Raw genomic sequence first — 15,885 nt, 5'->3', positions numbered from 1 at the left:
TATAGAGGAGCATAAAGTGGTAAAATGGGAAACCTATATTAGGTTTCTTTTACAACATTTCTCAGTCTCTAGAGTTCAGCCTCTCCTCTGTTTTTATGTGAGGAATTTATTACCATTGCTAGTTCTTTGCTTTTCCAGACTAAATTTGTATTGCAAGTAGCAGCCTGATGAAATGTGACTGCTACCTTCCATGTTGTGGTAATTCAGCGGGGATGTGGTCGGGTGCCAGCAATCCATGGGCCCGGGTGCTGAATGCACAACAACGGGGTGGAAAATAACTTCTGACTTTCTGGCTTGCAGCAAAGTAATTTTCATGGCTTGCAAATTCCAATTAGTGTAATATCCTAAAGTGGTTTTTCTGATTATACGGTTTCTGTTGCACTAAAATACTGATTGCATATTATCCTTGTTGAAAAACTGGGTAAGTACCAATTACTTAAAGGTGAAGTTGCACAGATTAAAAGCCAGTTAATGAACAGAGCAGTTCATAATCATTTCATCTGCAAGTTGAGGGCAGTGTTCATCTAAAGACAGCTGGTGTCCGCTTTCAAACTCGTATCACTTTTTGCACTGGTTTATGTAAAAATTCACATCTAACTGCTAATTTAGTTTCATTCAGGAAAATTACACTCCCTTAAAGGTAGATGGAGAAAGTTTATTTAAAATGAATATATCTTTTCTTTCTTTTTTCTTTTTTTAACTGACAAATGCTTTACAAACTTTATGAAGAGATGTCATTGCAAAAGTAGCCTCTAATATGCATGTGGAGAATATATGAAAGATGAGTTAGTTCTCTTGCTCGGAACCCTTAGGTTACCATTGTAGTTTTACATGATCCTGTTAAGAATTTGGGGGGGGGACACCAACAAAAAGAGGAGGTGATTAAAACTATTTGGAGAAGAAAATCATCCAGGTACAAAATGGACTGATAAAAATTTACTGTTGTTGTTTGTTTGGAGTTTTTTAAATGCATGATTTAACTGCCTATTCTTACCACCAAATAACTGTTGTTAGAAGAATTGGCATACATGGAGAGAATTAATGGCTTAGCCTTTTCCAGCAGCAAGCCCTTCCTATAAACTAAAATTGACTATAGATCAAGTATCAAGGAGAATTTAAACCAGGATTGCTCTTTCAGGTTAGGGCCTATGGGGGGTATGTAACTTGGGATGAAATGTGCCAGGATGAGGAAGTAAACACAAAAATACAGTAACCGCTGAATACTCTTTCCTCCTTTCATTGAAAAATACTAATATAATTTCAGTTCCTCTTTTCATGCAATTTGCACAGTATTCAGTCAAGTGTTTAATTTTTATTGTCAGATAATTAGGAGATACGTTCGTACAGGAGACAAAGAACATCTTTTTGAAAACTAGGTGTTACTCCTTACTGGCTTTGAGCCTTCCTGTGGAAAGTTTCCCAGGAGGGAGGAATATGACTCTGCCTCGATTCTTAATAGAGAGCTGTTAACTATATGTAACAAGCTGAATCTGCACCGATGTCTTCCATCTTCAACCTATATTTGTTTTTATAAATCTGCAACTAGTTGCTGTTCAAAATGAGGCTTAATTCACTGTCACCTTTTTTAATATCTATTTGTTTTAAAATGTTTTCTTTGTTAAAACTCTGAATGTGTATATTTAATGTGTACAGGAGGGGAGCAGCCAATACCTCTTTGGAATGAACATGATGGTACAACCGATGGAGAAAAACCAAAAATTCTTCTTTACTCATTGAGCCTACAGTTTAAGGTAATCTTATGATGACAAAAAGGTGGTCCTAGATGCTATTAATGGCTTTTGGGTTTCTACCTCAAAGGTTATTGAATCAGGAGTACTCTGCATGAAGAAAAAGACGTTGAGTTTGGTTCCTGTAATCTTTTAAAATAGCTTAGTGGCCTTGCATTATGAAAAGCAATTATGTCTTTTTGTTTCGCTGCACAGTGAAAAGGGTTTTTTGTTTTGTTTGTTGGTTTTCTTTTTTCCCCGTCTCTTTAATTCTCTGAACCAGATCCTAATAACTTTGTACCTTCCTTATTCATTAGGGAATTCAAGTGACAGCTACAACTCCCTCAATGCGAGCCGTGAGATTTGAAACTGGATTGATAGAACTTGAACTCTCAAACAGACTGCAAACCAAAGCAATGCCTGGAAGTAGCAGCTACCTCAAACTGTTTGGGAAATGCCAGGTGGATTTAAATCTGGCACTAGGACAGATCGTTAAACATCAGGTTAGTGCTCAACAACGTTGCATGTGGTGTTCTTAATAGTGTGTGATTAAAAAAAACATAGCTGAGTCAAGAGGCTGTCTCATGCTGCTGTTTGATTTTTTTTTTTTTTTTTTTTTTTTTTTTTCTGATCTGGCTGTAAAGGCAGAAGGGGAGGGTGTTGGTTTTTTGTTTGAGTTTGTGGTTTGTTTTTTTTTTTTGTTGGTTTTTTTTTTTTTCAGATTGTTTTCTTTTTTTTTTATAAAAGTTTAAGCATTTTGCAGCACACAGTTGCGGAAATTTACTTCCTGAATATGCTCTCATGTTTTGTTAAATAGTTGTTCAAAATAAATTTTTGCACTTGAGTCAAGAAGTGACTGAAGATGATTTTCAGAAGAATTAGCAAGTTTTCATTATGAAGGCCTGTGTACACGCATAAAAGATGGAAGGAGTCAAGTATGGGCTTTTTTTCCCCCCATGCTATTAGTATCTTGGAATTTACTAGTCCTTTGCAAGTAATGGCCTTTTTACCAAGACAAATTCAAAATTTTCTTTGATATTTCTATTTTTAGGGTACATGAATGAAATAAGATGATTGGACAAGAACCAAACTTTGGCTACATTTTGACCTAGTTTGTCTTAGTTTGGCAGTTCTATCTCTTGTATTCTTAAACCCACTGTTACCTGGATTCTCTAATTCTACGATATGAAAGTATTGTTTAATACCTAGAAACAAACAAATACAAATCTTAGAACCCATAAATGTGTGTTACCTGGATTCTCTAATTCTACGATATGAAAATATTGTTTAATACCTAGAAACAAACAAAAATCTTAGAACCCATAAATGTACTGTCACAATAGAGGATCTGGATATATAAATAGTTGTTTTAGTTAACATTTTATGATAAATAAGGAAAACAACACTGTGGTCAGAATTAATGTAAGAAAATTAATATCCTCAAAGGAACTGTAGCTAGAAGAGAAAAAGGGGAAAAAAGACATCTTGACTTCTCGTTGTAACTTTACCTTTTGTCAGATGGCCCTGACAATAAATGCAGTAATTTTATTATTTTTTCCCTTGTCCCTGAACTCCTCCCTGCTGCAAACCCCTCCCCCTTCCCATTTTTTGAACATTTTAAGGTTTATGAAGAAGCTGGCTCAGATTTTCATCAAGTTGCCTATTTCAAGACAAGGATTGGATTAAGAAATGCTCTCCGAGAAGAAATCAGTGGCTCATCAGATAGAGAAGCTGTGCTCATTACTTTGAACAGACCAATTGTTTTTGCTCAGCCCGTGGCCTTTGATAGAGGTATTGAAGAAACCATTGCTACAAATTTGTCTTCATACTGAGAAAACTGTATCTTTTTTTCAGAGGCCTGATTATTCAAGATTTAGTATATTTTATATTAAATCAAAACGTTAGGTAGCTGAGAAATTTAGATCTACTACATGCCAACAGGTTAATAATTCCTATCATCAAAAATTCCATTTTCTGAGGTGATAAGTTTTCAGGTGGTTTGGAGGAAATTGCTTTAGTAAGTTTTCACAAATGAGTAATGCTGAGAACAGCATCACTTTCTGTATTTTAATGTATTAACTTTGATGCTAAATGATCGGCTTTGTCCATCTTGTCCTTTGCGGCATGTAGCATCCTGAATATGTGTGTGTCCATCGCTGTACATCCACTGTCTTAAAGTACTGGAGAGACCATAAAAATGAAAAAAAAAAACAACCAAAAAACTGTATTTAGTGAATGTGCTGTTTTTCTTTTTGTATGTGTTGATTTCAATTAAGCTTTTGTGGTTTATTTGTAAAGCTGTGCTATTTTGGCTGAACTACAAGGCTGCATACGACAACTGGAATGAACAGAGAATGGCTTTACATAAAGACATTCATATGGCCACAAAAGAAGTAGTAGATATGCTGCCTGGAATCCAACAAACCTCTGCGCAGGCTTTTGGGACCCTCTTTCTTCAGCTGACTGTCAATGACTTAGGAATTTGCCTGCCCATCACAAACACACCTCAGGTAATCAAAATGTCTGAAGCAATGTGACTGTTAATAGTATGTTGAAACGCCTATTTGTATGTGGTACGTGGCTTTTATATCCATAAATGTAATTTTTCATCACATTGATGCAAAAGTCATAGAATGCTGATAATTGCACTAGTGACATTGCTTGTAATAGAAATGGTGGTCTCATTTAATGAACTAGGTTATGCATGTTTCAACTGGTGTGCATGTTTTGGGGAAACATAATGGATTCTTGTTTATACCACATTTGAGCTCAGCACTTTGGAAAGTCCTTGGAAATGTTTCAGGTGGAACATATTTTCTTGAAAGCTTCCATCACAAATTCCAATTAGTCCTTTATTTTTCATGTGATTACAGATAGAAAAAGAAAACCTCTGAAAACTGTTGGTTTTAACGTGATGTTCTGACTTGTTTTTTTGTTTAATTAAAACAAGGAATGAGAGTATGAATAATTGAGATATACAGATACATGTTTTTTAAACAGTTGCTTTTATTTAGAAACTCATGCTGGGTTAAAGAAAGACATTTGAAATGCGGTCATTGACAAAAAGTATAATATTGTAGTACGGGGTAAGTCCAATAAGTTACACAGGATGATGTATTCTTCAATGTGCCAGTCACTAGTTTCTGTGTTAAAGTAATGCCTGCATTGTGCAGTGTGTTCATGCAACTTCTATAAGGGAATGTGCACTGCCTTATGTTTCTGGAATACCTTCAAGTCTTAAGTTTAAAGATGAGTGGCTCAGTAATGCATTCCCAGGGTACTGCCTTGTGGCCGTGCAGCTCCTCTTCACTGGCTGTGCAGTTTGCCGAGCTTCTTGACAAGTAATGCAGCATTGATCCAACACATTCCCCAATTTGACATTTAGCTCTGCCTATTGATTCTTTCTTCAGATAGATAGGAAAGTAGCTAAATCAGTGGACCTAGCTTTCTTGAAAATCTCTGTGCTTATTCTCAGTTAAGAAACAATTTTGTGCAGACCTGTATTCCCCTCTGTTCTTCCTTTCTTAGAAATAACTGCAGTTACACCTGTCTCTTCATATATAGGGTGAAGGTGTGATCTGCACCTCTTAAGTATAAAATTGAAAATATTAAATTGCCAGTTGACAGCAGTTTAAAAAATACACAAAGCAGTGGAGTATTATTAGGATAGATAACGTTAGATGGCTTTGAGAGAAAACCTTGGATTCAGAGGCTATTCCTATATTGAATTGGAAGTATTCTTATTATCCAGAACAGGAATGAATCATTTTAATGATGTAGAAGGAAATAGTCATAATACATAGAAATGTAAAGGAGTAATGAGGCCAATAACCTAGAATTCATAATGACATAACATTTTGATTGTGAATCTTTGATTGTGAATCTGGCAGCTATGAACAAAGCTCTTATGTGTTAAAAATTAGAGTAAATTATGAAAAATACATTCTGGCTTATGAAGTCTTAAGCTGTATGTAGAATAGCATGTTTACAATACATACACTGGATCAAAAGAAGTCTAGCTCTATAAAAGGGAATATGTGGGCTTTTTTGCAGGTAAAGAAAACTACAGACCTTTATATATAAAGGGCTGGAAAATAATCAGTCAGTCTGTGTATTTAAGACTCTGCATAATTTTAGGTATCAAAATAAGCACAAAAAATCATATAAAAATTAAAGGTATTTTTTGTCATTGTTCAGTCAACTTATGTGCAACCCTTCTTGGAGAAAAGAATCAATCCTGGGCTAGTTTTCTGTGGTCATGGGGCCATATGGTTCATATCCCTCAATCATCTAGTCCTTGATGAAACATGGATTTGCTTTCCTTTTCCAGATGAGCTTGACTGCCGATGCCCTAATATATTTACAATGTAGGTGTTAAATTTAGAAAATAACAATGCAAAACATTGTATGGATAGATGTGGTGCTTTGGAAGGAAAAACTAGGGAAAGATAAACTGCATTTAATGCCTGTACAATATCACTTTGACATTGCAATGACCAGTAAATTCCCTCTGTGATTTTATTTTCCAGTCCAACCACACTGCAGATCTTGACACTGGCTCTGCTTTAGTCCTGACTATTGAAAGCACATTAATCACTGCCTGCTCTTCAGAGTCTTTAGTTAGCAAAGGTCATTTTAAAAACTTCTGTATCCGCTTTGCTGATGGCTTTGAGACAAGTTGGGATGACTGGAAACCAGAAATAAGAGGAGATCTAGTCATGAACGCATGTAAGTCGGTGTGGTTTCATCCTGGGCAATAGCATTTCAGATATAAATCCACTTTTACCCTATATGCTGACTTTTAAAACTGCTGAACTTTCCCCAGAAAGATAAAGAAAAGACTTTAGCCTTTTGAAAGCAAAATAATATGGATCTAAAAAGTTGTATTCCTTTGTTGTTTCCCTTTTTTAATAACTTTGTTGCTGTATGTCTTGTTGTAAGCATTTAAGTTCTGTCTGAGAGATGTTGGAAGAGCTGGATGCATTGCTTTTGTGTAATTTCCTAAGATCCCAGTAAGTTTTTAATAGTTTAATATAGATGATTTTCATTTTTATATATATCTATACTTCATGATGGTGAAGATTCTACAACTTATATGGAATTTTAAGTTCATATAAACTTGGATGTTACCAAGTAGATTCACTTTACTAAATAAGAAAAGTAATTCAGTGGGAATTAAAACTAAACCTCCTATCCAACATCACTCATGCTTTAACTGTGGACGGCAAGAGACTGAGGTGCAATTTGGAAGGGTTGGTCTAAAGCAACTTGGACTGTCTGCCTAATCAGTGTATATGCTTCATATAGGCGTTGTGCCAGACGGTACATATGAAGTATGTTCTAGGACGACAGGACAGGCTGCAGCAGGTAATACACTTTTTTAATAAATCAAGTCTTATATAAATCATTCATAAAATACGAAATTTAAATCCTGTGTTGTAGTTTAGTTGGTGTTTTTGTTTGCTCTATGTTTTCAAGCTATTCCAGGTTTTGAGTCACATCAGGAACACTGGTTTTAGATTTTTACCTGCAGGAAAACACACAGTGTATGTGTGTTTGTTCCTTGGTTGGAGAATAGTCCTTCATAACAGCTATGTTTTCCTACTGCTTCCTGTCCTAGAGACTGCTAAATCTTGCAGTCTGTCTAACACTGAGACGTTGCATCCTGAGCTCCCATTCCTCCCTCACCTCTTCCAGAGACGGCTTCTATTCTTCTCAAATTCCCTTTCCTCCCCGTCTCTCTTACTGAGTTGTTTGGACATTATCCAGAGGCCTCAAAAATACCTGGCAATCTCTGTCTTGGTCATCATACCTGCTGCTTGCTGCTTCTCATCTCTTTGCTCAAATGTTGCATCTACAGAGTCTCCTGTCCCCGTAGTTTTGCTCCTTGTCCCCCACTTGCTTTCTTGTGCTGAGGAGACATAAAAATTAAACGCATGCTGCAACTATTAAAAATTTACCTCATATGGAATTGTGGATGGTGAAAACCAGGATGAATCTATTTAGAAGGAAAAACAATGTCTTGTGTTGTTCTGCTTAAAGCAAGTTCGGTATTTTGATGAGGAAAGGTGGCACGCTTTAGAAAAATCCCAGGAAGACAGGGTATTCAGCAGGCACATTACACATATATTATAACATCTTGCAGCATCATTATTCAAGGCTTGAAACTGTAAATAGGTCAGCATTTTTACATACAGATAAGACATCCTTTAGGTTTCTTGCTGTTAAAAATCCTGCTCTGGAATAGTATAGTTGGCTGCAATTGTAAGAGCTGAAGTTCTCTCTTGGCTGAAGGGAATGTATTTTCATTAGGTCTGTCTGTGTACATCGCTGTTAAAGAAATATTAACTTTGTAGCTGTGAAGTACTTCCAGCAAGCATTTCAGTTGTAAAATATGTTTTCCTCAGAGCGGGCGGAAAAGACAGTTCTCTGTAACTGATGAACGCTGTCTTGGCTAACTAATACATAACTCAGTAGGGGGGATTTTTAAAAGAGGAAAAACTCGTTAAACTTGATTTTTTTTTTTTTTTTTTTTAATACAGAAAGTAGTAGTGCTGGAACCTGGACACTGAATGTGTTATGGAAAATGTGTGGTATTGATGTCCACATGGATCCCAACATTGGAAAAAGATTGAATGCTTTAGGCAACACCCTCACAACATTGACAGGAGAAGAAGATATTGATGATATTGCTGACCTCAACTCTGTAAATATAGCTGACCTTTCAGATGAGGATGAAGTTGACACTATGTCTCCCACTATACATGCAGTAAGTGAATCAACCAAAAAAGGTGCTACTAATTGGAAAAGGCGTGACAAAGTCTTCAGTCAAACGGGAAGGTCTTAGTCTTGAGTTGAGTCCAGCATGCTACTCCTTATAGCTCACATAACTCTTGTTGCAAATCAAAAAAGTTTGTGTGTTGGTTTTCTAGCTCTGTCTTTCAGGGGCAAGAAATCACAGATCGTATTTCTGCTGGTGTTAGGTGGAAATATCGATCTGGATTTGAAAGTACGGAGACACAATACCTAATTTCAGGTACCTGAGTTGGAAAAGCTGAGGCTGTAGATATGTTTTCTTAACAGGAGAGTAAGTTACTAACACGAGCAAATTAGAAAAAAAAATTTTTTCAGTACTTCTACCCAATATGCTGCTGACCTTGTTTTTTGGTTTCACATAAAAATGTAGTAAAAGATGTTCTTTAACAGCTATCTTAAATAACCAACGGTGACAACGCTATCCCAGAACACTAACGCACCTGTTTGTTGTTTAGAGATCAGGTGGAGGTTCATTATATGGAGATGCACGCAAGCTGACGTTTGGGCAGCGGATTGTAAATCACCTGCTGGGTTTGAGCCCCCCAAACCATCGATACTCTGTTCCTGTAGAATATCTATTGGGGTCAGCGAAGTGTGATTCTCTTCAGTCTAGCAGATCACATATGAAAGCAGGCAGATCCTGCTCATGGGGACATGTATGTAGTAGTTACAGTGTGTCTAACTGAATGATGGGGCTTGGATCACTGGAAAAAATCCAATCAGTGGCCTTTTGAGATGAAACTGATTCTTTTGCATGCACCAGTCCAAATTTTAAGGTGTGAAATTCACTTTGCCTATTGTTAAATTGCACTAATGTCCAATTTTTGACAAGGCCATTAATTAAATGTTTATTTTAAATAGGAGATTGTTGATCACCGACGGCAGGGTGCTTCTAGTATCCAAACTGGAGAACAGCGAGGAAGAAAATTTGTGAAACGTTTAGTTGATATTAGAGAACTCAATGAGCAAGCTAAAGTTATTGATGACTTAAAGTAAGTTGGGTTTTGCTTTCACTTGCACAAAGTTTGGGAATAACAAACTGCAGCTGACTTTTCTGTTCTTATCACATACCTTGTGGAATTGTGATGGTCAAGTGGAAATAGTTGTCTTTTATTTAAAAATACAAAATTGTCCTTTTGGATTCCGTAAGAAAAAACTATATATGCAAGTATGCTCTCAGATTTCTCAAGTTCTTCCCCAAGTGTCGGATTGGTCTGTATTCTTTCTGGTTCTGCATTACAATGGTTGATTATAATAGATTTCTTATTGATTCAAAATCATAGTTCCATCTTGATTTATTATCATGGTGATTACCTTAACAAAATATGTTACTTCAACTGCAATAAGCTTAGTCTTGTTCACGGAAGAAGTGAAAGAAAATATTTAAAACAACTATTTTTTTGCATCTTGTAGGTGATATTTTAAAATTAAATCTCCCGTGCTGTACTTGAGAAAACCCTGAAGAAAGAATGATTTCAAATTTCATAAATTTAATCTGAACTTCTGTGAATCTTATTAATAATTTTTTGCAGTCGTGTTTTGTTGGGCTTTCTTCCCCTGCCCCTTCCCTAAGACAGACTTACTATAAATGGATCTGTCTGGGATGGGAATACAGAGCCTGGTAATTATTTGTTAAACAATGAGGAGGAAACACATTTTCCTACTTGTATTCGGAATAAAATTGCTGCCACCATTCAGAGAGCAACTTTGCTTTTTAAGTTAAATATTTCTTCTCATATGAGTTAAAGAATCAAAATTATATTTTGTGCCTGCCTTTTCTCAGTTTATGAATGCTTCAGTAAACTGTGATTCTTCCAAAATAGAAGTTTCTTTGCAGAGTTTTTTAAATTATTAAGCAGTGTGTTTTTTCTGCAGAAGGTAATCTGCTGCAGAAGGCTGTCATTGGTGTGACAGGGCTTTGGATTGTTAAAGCTTTTTCTTCATCCTGCTGGGGATTCTCAGATTTGTCCATTATGTTTGTTTTTAATTAAACAGCTGTCATATGATTGGAAGTGTATAGGAGGTCCTTAATCTAGTTGTTACAACTAGGGCTTTTTGAAATAAGAGGGATTGCTGCATAGCCATTCGTATTCCCCACCTTAGCATCATGGTAGCACTGCTGTTTGGGGGTCTCCTTACATGCCAGTTTGTTCTACGTCCTCCATCTGCTCTGCTAAGGCAAGGCACTTGGAGACAGAAACCTTAAAAATCAAAGAGTCCTCTTAAGGACAAAATGTTACACTTGACAAAAAGTTGTATCATGGAACAAGAATAAACCTTCTGCAGCTATGTTGGGCACTGGTCATAAGTAACTACTGAAAAAAATCAGAAAATGGGATAATTCCTAGAGAAAGCAGAACATCATTGCAACACAGAGTTTGAAGTGGTGAAAATAACATCGCCTGTTTGTAAGATAACTCAGCAATGATTTATCCCCAGAAAATTAGGTGCAAGTGAAGGAACTATAAATCAAGAAATTCAGCGCTATCAGCAACTGGAGTCGGTGGCTGTGAATGATATCCGCCGAGACGTTCGTAAAAAGCTACGTAGATCCAGTATGAGGGTGAGCAGTATTAAGTTACTTTAAAAAATGATAGCACTTGCATTGCATATTTCTTTTCCGCATGTTGATTACAGCAAAAAAAATGTTAATAATGGAAAATGAAGGTTAAGAATATCAAATAGTTCAGCAACCCTTTTACCTTTAGAAGAAGGCAGGGAAAGGTTTTTCCCTTGTAATAATGGTGATAGGAAAATTGAAATTTCACAGATGCTATAATGTAAATGGTTTTATTTGCACACTCACAAGAAATAGTTAGAAAATGTGTATTTGAAGATGCCATTTACTCCTCCTCTTAGCAGATTTTTAAGTGATTCCTTATTGGACTGATGAATGCAGATGCAGAGGCAAGGATGTTAACTGCCTGGGCAGATGACAGATACCTGTTGTGTTCCACTTGGCATATGGGCTTTCTATAATTGTGTTTTATTTACAAATACATAAATATTTGCAGAGTTAGGTGGTGTAAAAATAAAAACAAGCTACTAAGGATAGATACTAGAATAAACTGGACAAAAACCTAGTGTTGCTGGTAATCCACAAACATTATGTGGCTGTTGTCCCAGAACCGATAATAAACCTGGCAAAGTATTATTTCAAGCGTGTCCTAGCGCATGAGCTCCAAGTGTGATGCTTCATTAATGAGAACAGCTCTTTCAAATAGTAATCTGTTTGCAGCTTTTTCTCAGGTGTTCTCATTTTACCTCATGTTCTTCTGTTACTGTAGTGGTAGCTAGGAAGGATGTCTAAGCAGTCAGATTATTAGCTTTGGGCATACTTTTCTCCTGGCAACAGGACATTACCAATTCCAGCAAGTGTGAAAAGTGAACATGTATCCAGATGCAAGAGGAAGATGCTGGCAAATGCTGATAATGAGATGCATTTTAACTATTATGGAACAAAAAAAAAAAAAAATCCTTTTACTTTACCTGTGTAAAATAGTATTTTAGCTTACAGAGTTCTTCTCTATGTTCTCAGTGTTGCATTTGTATATTATTTTTGTTTTAGGCTGCCTCCTTGAAAGACAAATGGGGTCTCAGCTACAAACCCAGCTATAGCCGATCTAAGAGTATTTCAGCATCAGGAAGACCACCTCTGAAGAGAATGGACAGAACAAGGTAAGCTTCTGGGAATTTAAGATCTGTGATAGCAACAGCATATTTAACGGAGGAAACATTGGACTTTGGCCCTAAGAAGCCTTTTACTATAGGCAGCAGCTATATGTGGTGGAACTGGAGAGGAAGAGGTCATTTTGGAAGACAGGTGTGTTCTAAAAAGGAACTTTTCACCTTTTTTTTGAAACTTCTTTTTTGTCAGACTTAGTAGTATGTCAAATGAGGAAAAGTTTCCACTTCAACAACTTAGGGGTTTTTACAGAATCCTGCTTTCAAGACATACTGAAGAAACGTATATAAGGAAAAAATGGCATAGTGTAATCATTTTGATTTCTACGCTTGATTGGAATCATCAGCCTTAAAAAAAGGCTGTTCTAATGAGAAGAAGAAAGTGAGTTTCTTTTCTTTTTCTGTGAATGATAATTTTCTTTGCGTCTCTTCACCTGTATAACATGTTGGGTTTTTTTCATCATTTAACGGCTGGTGCGCCGTATAACAATGCCTCCTAGTAAAGTGTTTGCTTTAATTTTAGAATACATGTGTTTGAGTCTATTGCTTCTGCAGATCCAGCCGAAGCATTCAAAGTTTGGAATTAAAAATGTGCTGCATTATTATGTATAAAATATAAGATTTGAAAATCAAAAAGGTGGAGAGTGTTTGTATTCTTTGGACTTTTTTCTATGAGAACAGAAATTCTTAATAGAAATTTGCTTCAAATTTAAATACTTCTGTAGAAATGAATGGAAATTTATAGATAATCCAGATGCGAAAATATCAGACAGCAGATATATTGCAGCATAAAACCAGCTTTATAAGTACTCTGTAGTTAATTTTTCAAGGTGCCCTTAAAAAGGAATCTTTCTTCTGAATTAATTAGCAGTCTTGATAACTAAAGCAGAGCAAGTGTTGAAGGCATGAAGGTTCTAGTTCAAGATCTGTCAGATGAAAACCACTGTCATTTTACCTTTTCACAAGGTTATATGAAGAGAACCCGAAATTGTATGGAAAAGATAATGGGGCTTTTCCGTTGCTCTGTAAGAAACACAAAAGTTCTGAAAAACTCAATGAGTACTTTGGTTGTGAATGAAATGTAGTATGCGTTTACAATAAGGCCAAATAATTTATTTCAGTTGCATCAGAGAATACATCATCTACTAACTTCCTTTATGTTTGATGTGGTAGATCACTAATATCTTCTTTTTTCTATAATATCTGCATGTTGGCTCAGGATTTAAAAACTTGCATGAAGAAATAAGCAGAGATTGGCTAGCAATAGACTACTGGCCAATTAATGTGTAACTTACTTCTCTTTCCTTCTTCCCCTCCTTTTTCCTTTTCATGTACCCTAAGTGCTTTAATTATGATTTTATACTTTCTTCCATTAGAGAATCATAAGTACTAACTGTACTACTTTATTGCCTTGTATTTGTGTAGTTAAATGTTTGCATGAACGTAAAACCCTGTAGTAAAACTCAACAAGCTCTTGTGTTTTGTTTTTGCTTATAGCTCTCGACTAGGAGACAGTGAAGACCTCCCAGATATCCGTGTAGATGCTGCATCTCCTGGTCCAAGAGTAACCTTCAACATACAGGATTCTGTAAGAATTATTTTATATGCCGTATAATTGTATTTCCTGCACCATTTGGTCACAAGTTCATGAGATAGGTATAACTAGGCAGACCTGAATTGCTTGTATGTTTTTGTGTGTCGATTTCTGTTAGTCTGTGCCTCAAATTATGGATGTGTTTTTGGAAGATAGATTTGTTTTGATAGAAGACAGATGTGTTTTGGTTTGTTAACACAGAAATTAATTCAGTCATTAGAGAAGATACTTGAAAATGTTTGGATGGTTTTTGGTTTGTTTTTTTTTTTTCCTTCACTGACACAGTAGTATACAATTGTTTTGGAATTTTTATCAGAAGTGTGCAAAAAATCATCTAGTATTTTTTGTGTTTGAAAATATTTAGAGTTTTGGAAATGCATATTAGTCAGATTGCTGTAGCCCTGCAGGTATATCCTTCTGTGTGTTTGAAATGGATTGTTGGATCTTTGGTTTTGTTTGTGGCTATGTTTTCTCATTTTTAAAATGTTCCTATTATGTTGTTTTTGCGTAGTGGAGATGATTGTAATTGTTTTAATTTTTTTTTTTTTTTTTTTTTTTTTTTTTTACTTCTAATTAAGTTGAATAAAACAGCTTTGGGGATTGCACAACAATCCAGCTGTCCTGGGGAAGGGTATTTTCAGGTATTTCTGAGAAGAAACAAGTATTCATTGCCAGAGAACTAATATATCTCACAGGGAGCTGCTTTTCAATGTTTCATCTCTTTTGCACTCAGCTAAACAGAATGTATATCAAATTTGAAAATATTTACATTCAAATATGTAAAGTAAGCAGAAGAACATGATTGATTGATTGATGAACTTTCCAGAGTGTTTCTACACCCTTATGTAGACCTAAAACTTGCTAGTTTTTGTAAAATGAATTATTGGAATTTTGTTTGTATATTTATGAAGACTGATTAGGCTGATGTGAAGTGACATAAGTGTAGCCTTGAAATGTGCTTTAGAAGAGGATTTTAGTGTGTGTGCCTTCATCTGTTATATTGTGTTCCAAGATTGCAGGCATCAACACGGGTACAAAATAATTGCTAGGTGGGAGGATATCTTCTCACATTTTTATTTCTGTTGGAATCCCTATATTTAATGCAGAGTAAGACATTTGCAAATAATAGTAAGTAGGGAATGTGCCCAAACTTAATACCCAGAGAACAAACAGTGGAGTTTTTTAAACTGCCTTAAAAAACATGTTTAGGGAAAAATAATAAAGTTATTTTTTTTCCTTAAGAAAATCCCAACCAAACCCAAAAAACAAACCAACAAAAGCAAAACAAAACCAACCAAACAAAAAACCGACCTCAAGAGATAGTAACGTACTTTTTCTCCCTTCAACTCACCTTGTGCTCCCAGGAAATAAACTCCTCTTTCTGAGAGAGAGGTGGAAATGAAACAGAGATGTGCTTTGCACATTTAAATATGTTCACATTTAAAAGCTATCCTGCCTTTTTTTGTTGTTATATATAAGCCCAGTTAGCTTAAGTTTTGTTGACATAGCAAAATCCTGTCAAACACTTCGAGGTATCAAATGTTGAACATAAAAAAAAAAAAGTCTTACTGACGTTATAATGCCAATTCTTCAGCTGAGCTCTAGTTTGAATTTGTAGACGATGACTGTGTAGCTCTATAGTAACACTGCGTAGGCAGTGCTGGTGTTGAACACTTCTAGGTGCTTTTCACAGGCATTTTAAGAAGTTAATGTTCGAAAATTGCTTGCGTGATGCTTGTGGCGTGCTTTATGTGAGAAACAGGAGGCCCCTTTTGGAAATACTCGGCCTGAAGTTGGTTTCGCGTTAAAGCACGTGCGCCCAAGAGCGCCAGCCCAGAACTGCAACCTGGTGCCGTACATTCTGTGTTAGCATCCTGCATGCACGCCTCGCTAACACTCCTGGGTGCCTCGCCCCTCTTCAAGGTTCATGATGATTTTTGCTGTCTTCTGTTCTTTTCTTTCAAAATATTTTTTAAATTTATACAAAATGTTTCCATTCCTTCTGATCATGTGAATTGGTCAGAGCATGACATGTATTTAGCTAACAGACTGAGCTCAATTACT

General features: G+C 36.0%; 1 protein-coding gene across 1 annotated transcript in view; it reads left to right on the top strand.

Moving 5' to 3' along the window:
- Positions 1-15,885, top strand: part of KIAA1109 (KIAA1109 ortholog) — a 114,886-nt gene that overhangs the window by 78,888 nt on the left and 20,113 nt on the right. The window contains 13 exon segments of the mRNA XM_035897603.1: positions 1,654-1,751; positions 2,045-2,230; positions 3,350-3,518; positions 4,026-4,237; positions 6,257-6,455; positions 7,035-7,094; positions 8,270-8,496; positions 8,999-9,199; positions 9,405-9,535; positions 10,983-11,106; positions 12,112-12,221; positions 13,725-13,815; positions 14,400-14,462. Of these exon segments, the coding sequence (XP_035753496.1) occupies positions 1,654-1,751; positions 2,045-2,230; positions 3,350-3,518; positions 4,026-4,237; positions 6,257-6,455; positions 7,035-7,094; positions 8,270-8,496; positions 8,999-9,199; positions 9,405-9,535; positions 10,983-11,106; positions 12,112-12,221; positions 13,725-13,815; positions 14,400-14,462 (1,871 nt within the window).

The sequence above is a fragment of the Egretta garzetta genome, unplaced genomic scaffold (genome assembly GCF_000687185.1).
Source record: "Egretta garzetta isolate BGI_Z169 unplaced genomic scaffold, ASM68718v1 scaffold467, whole genome shotgun sequence".
NCBI lineage: Eukaryota > Metazoa > Chordata > Aves > Pelecaniformes > Ardeidae > Egretta > Egretta garzetta.
The sequence above is the reverse complement of the archived record's forward strand: the minus strand, read 5'-3'. Positions and strand labels throughout refer to the sequence as shown.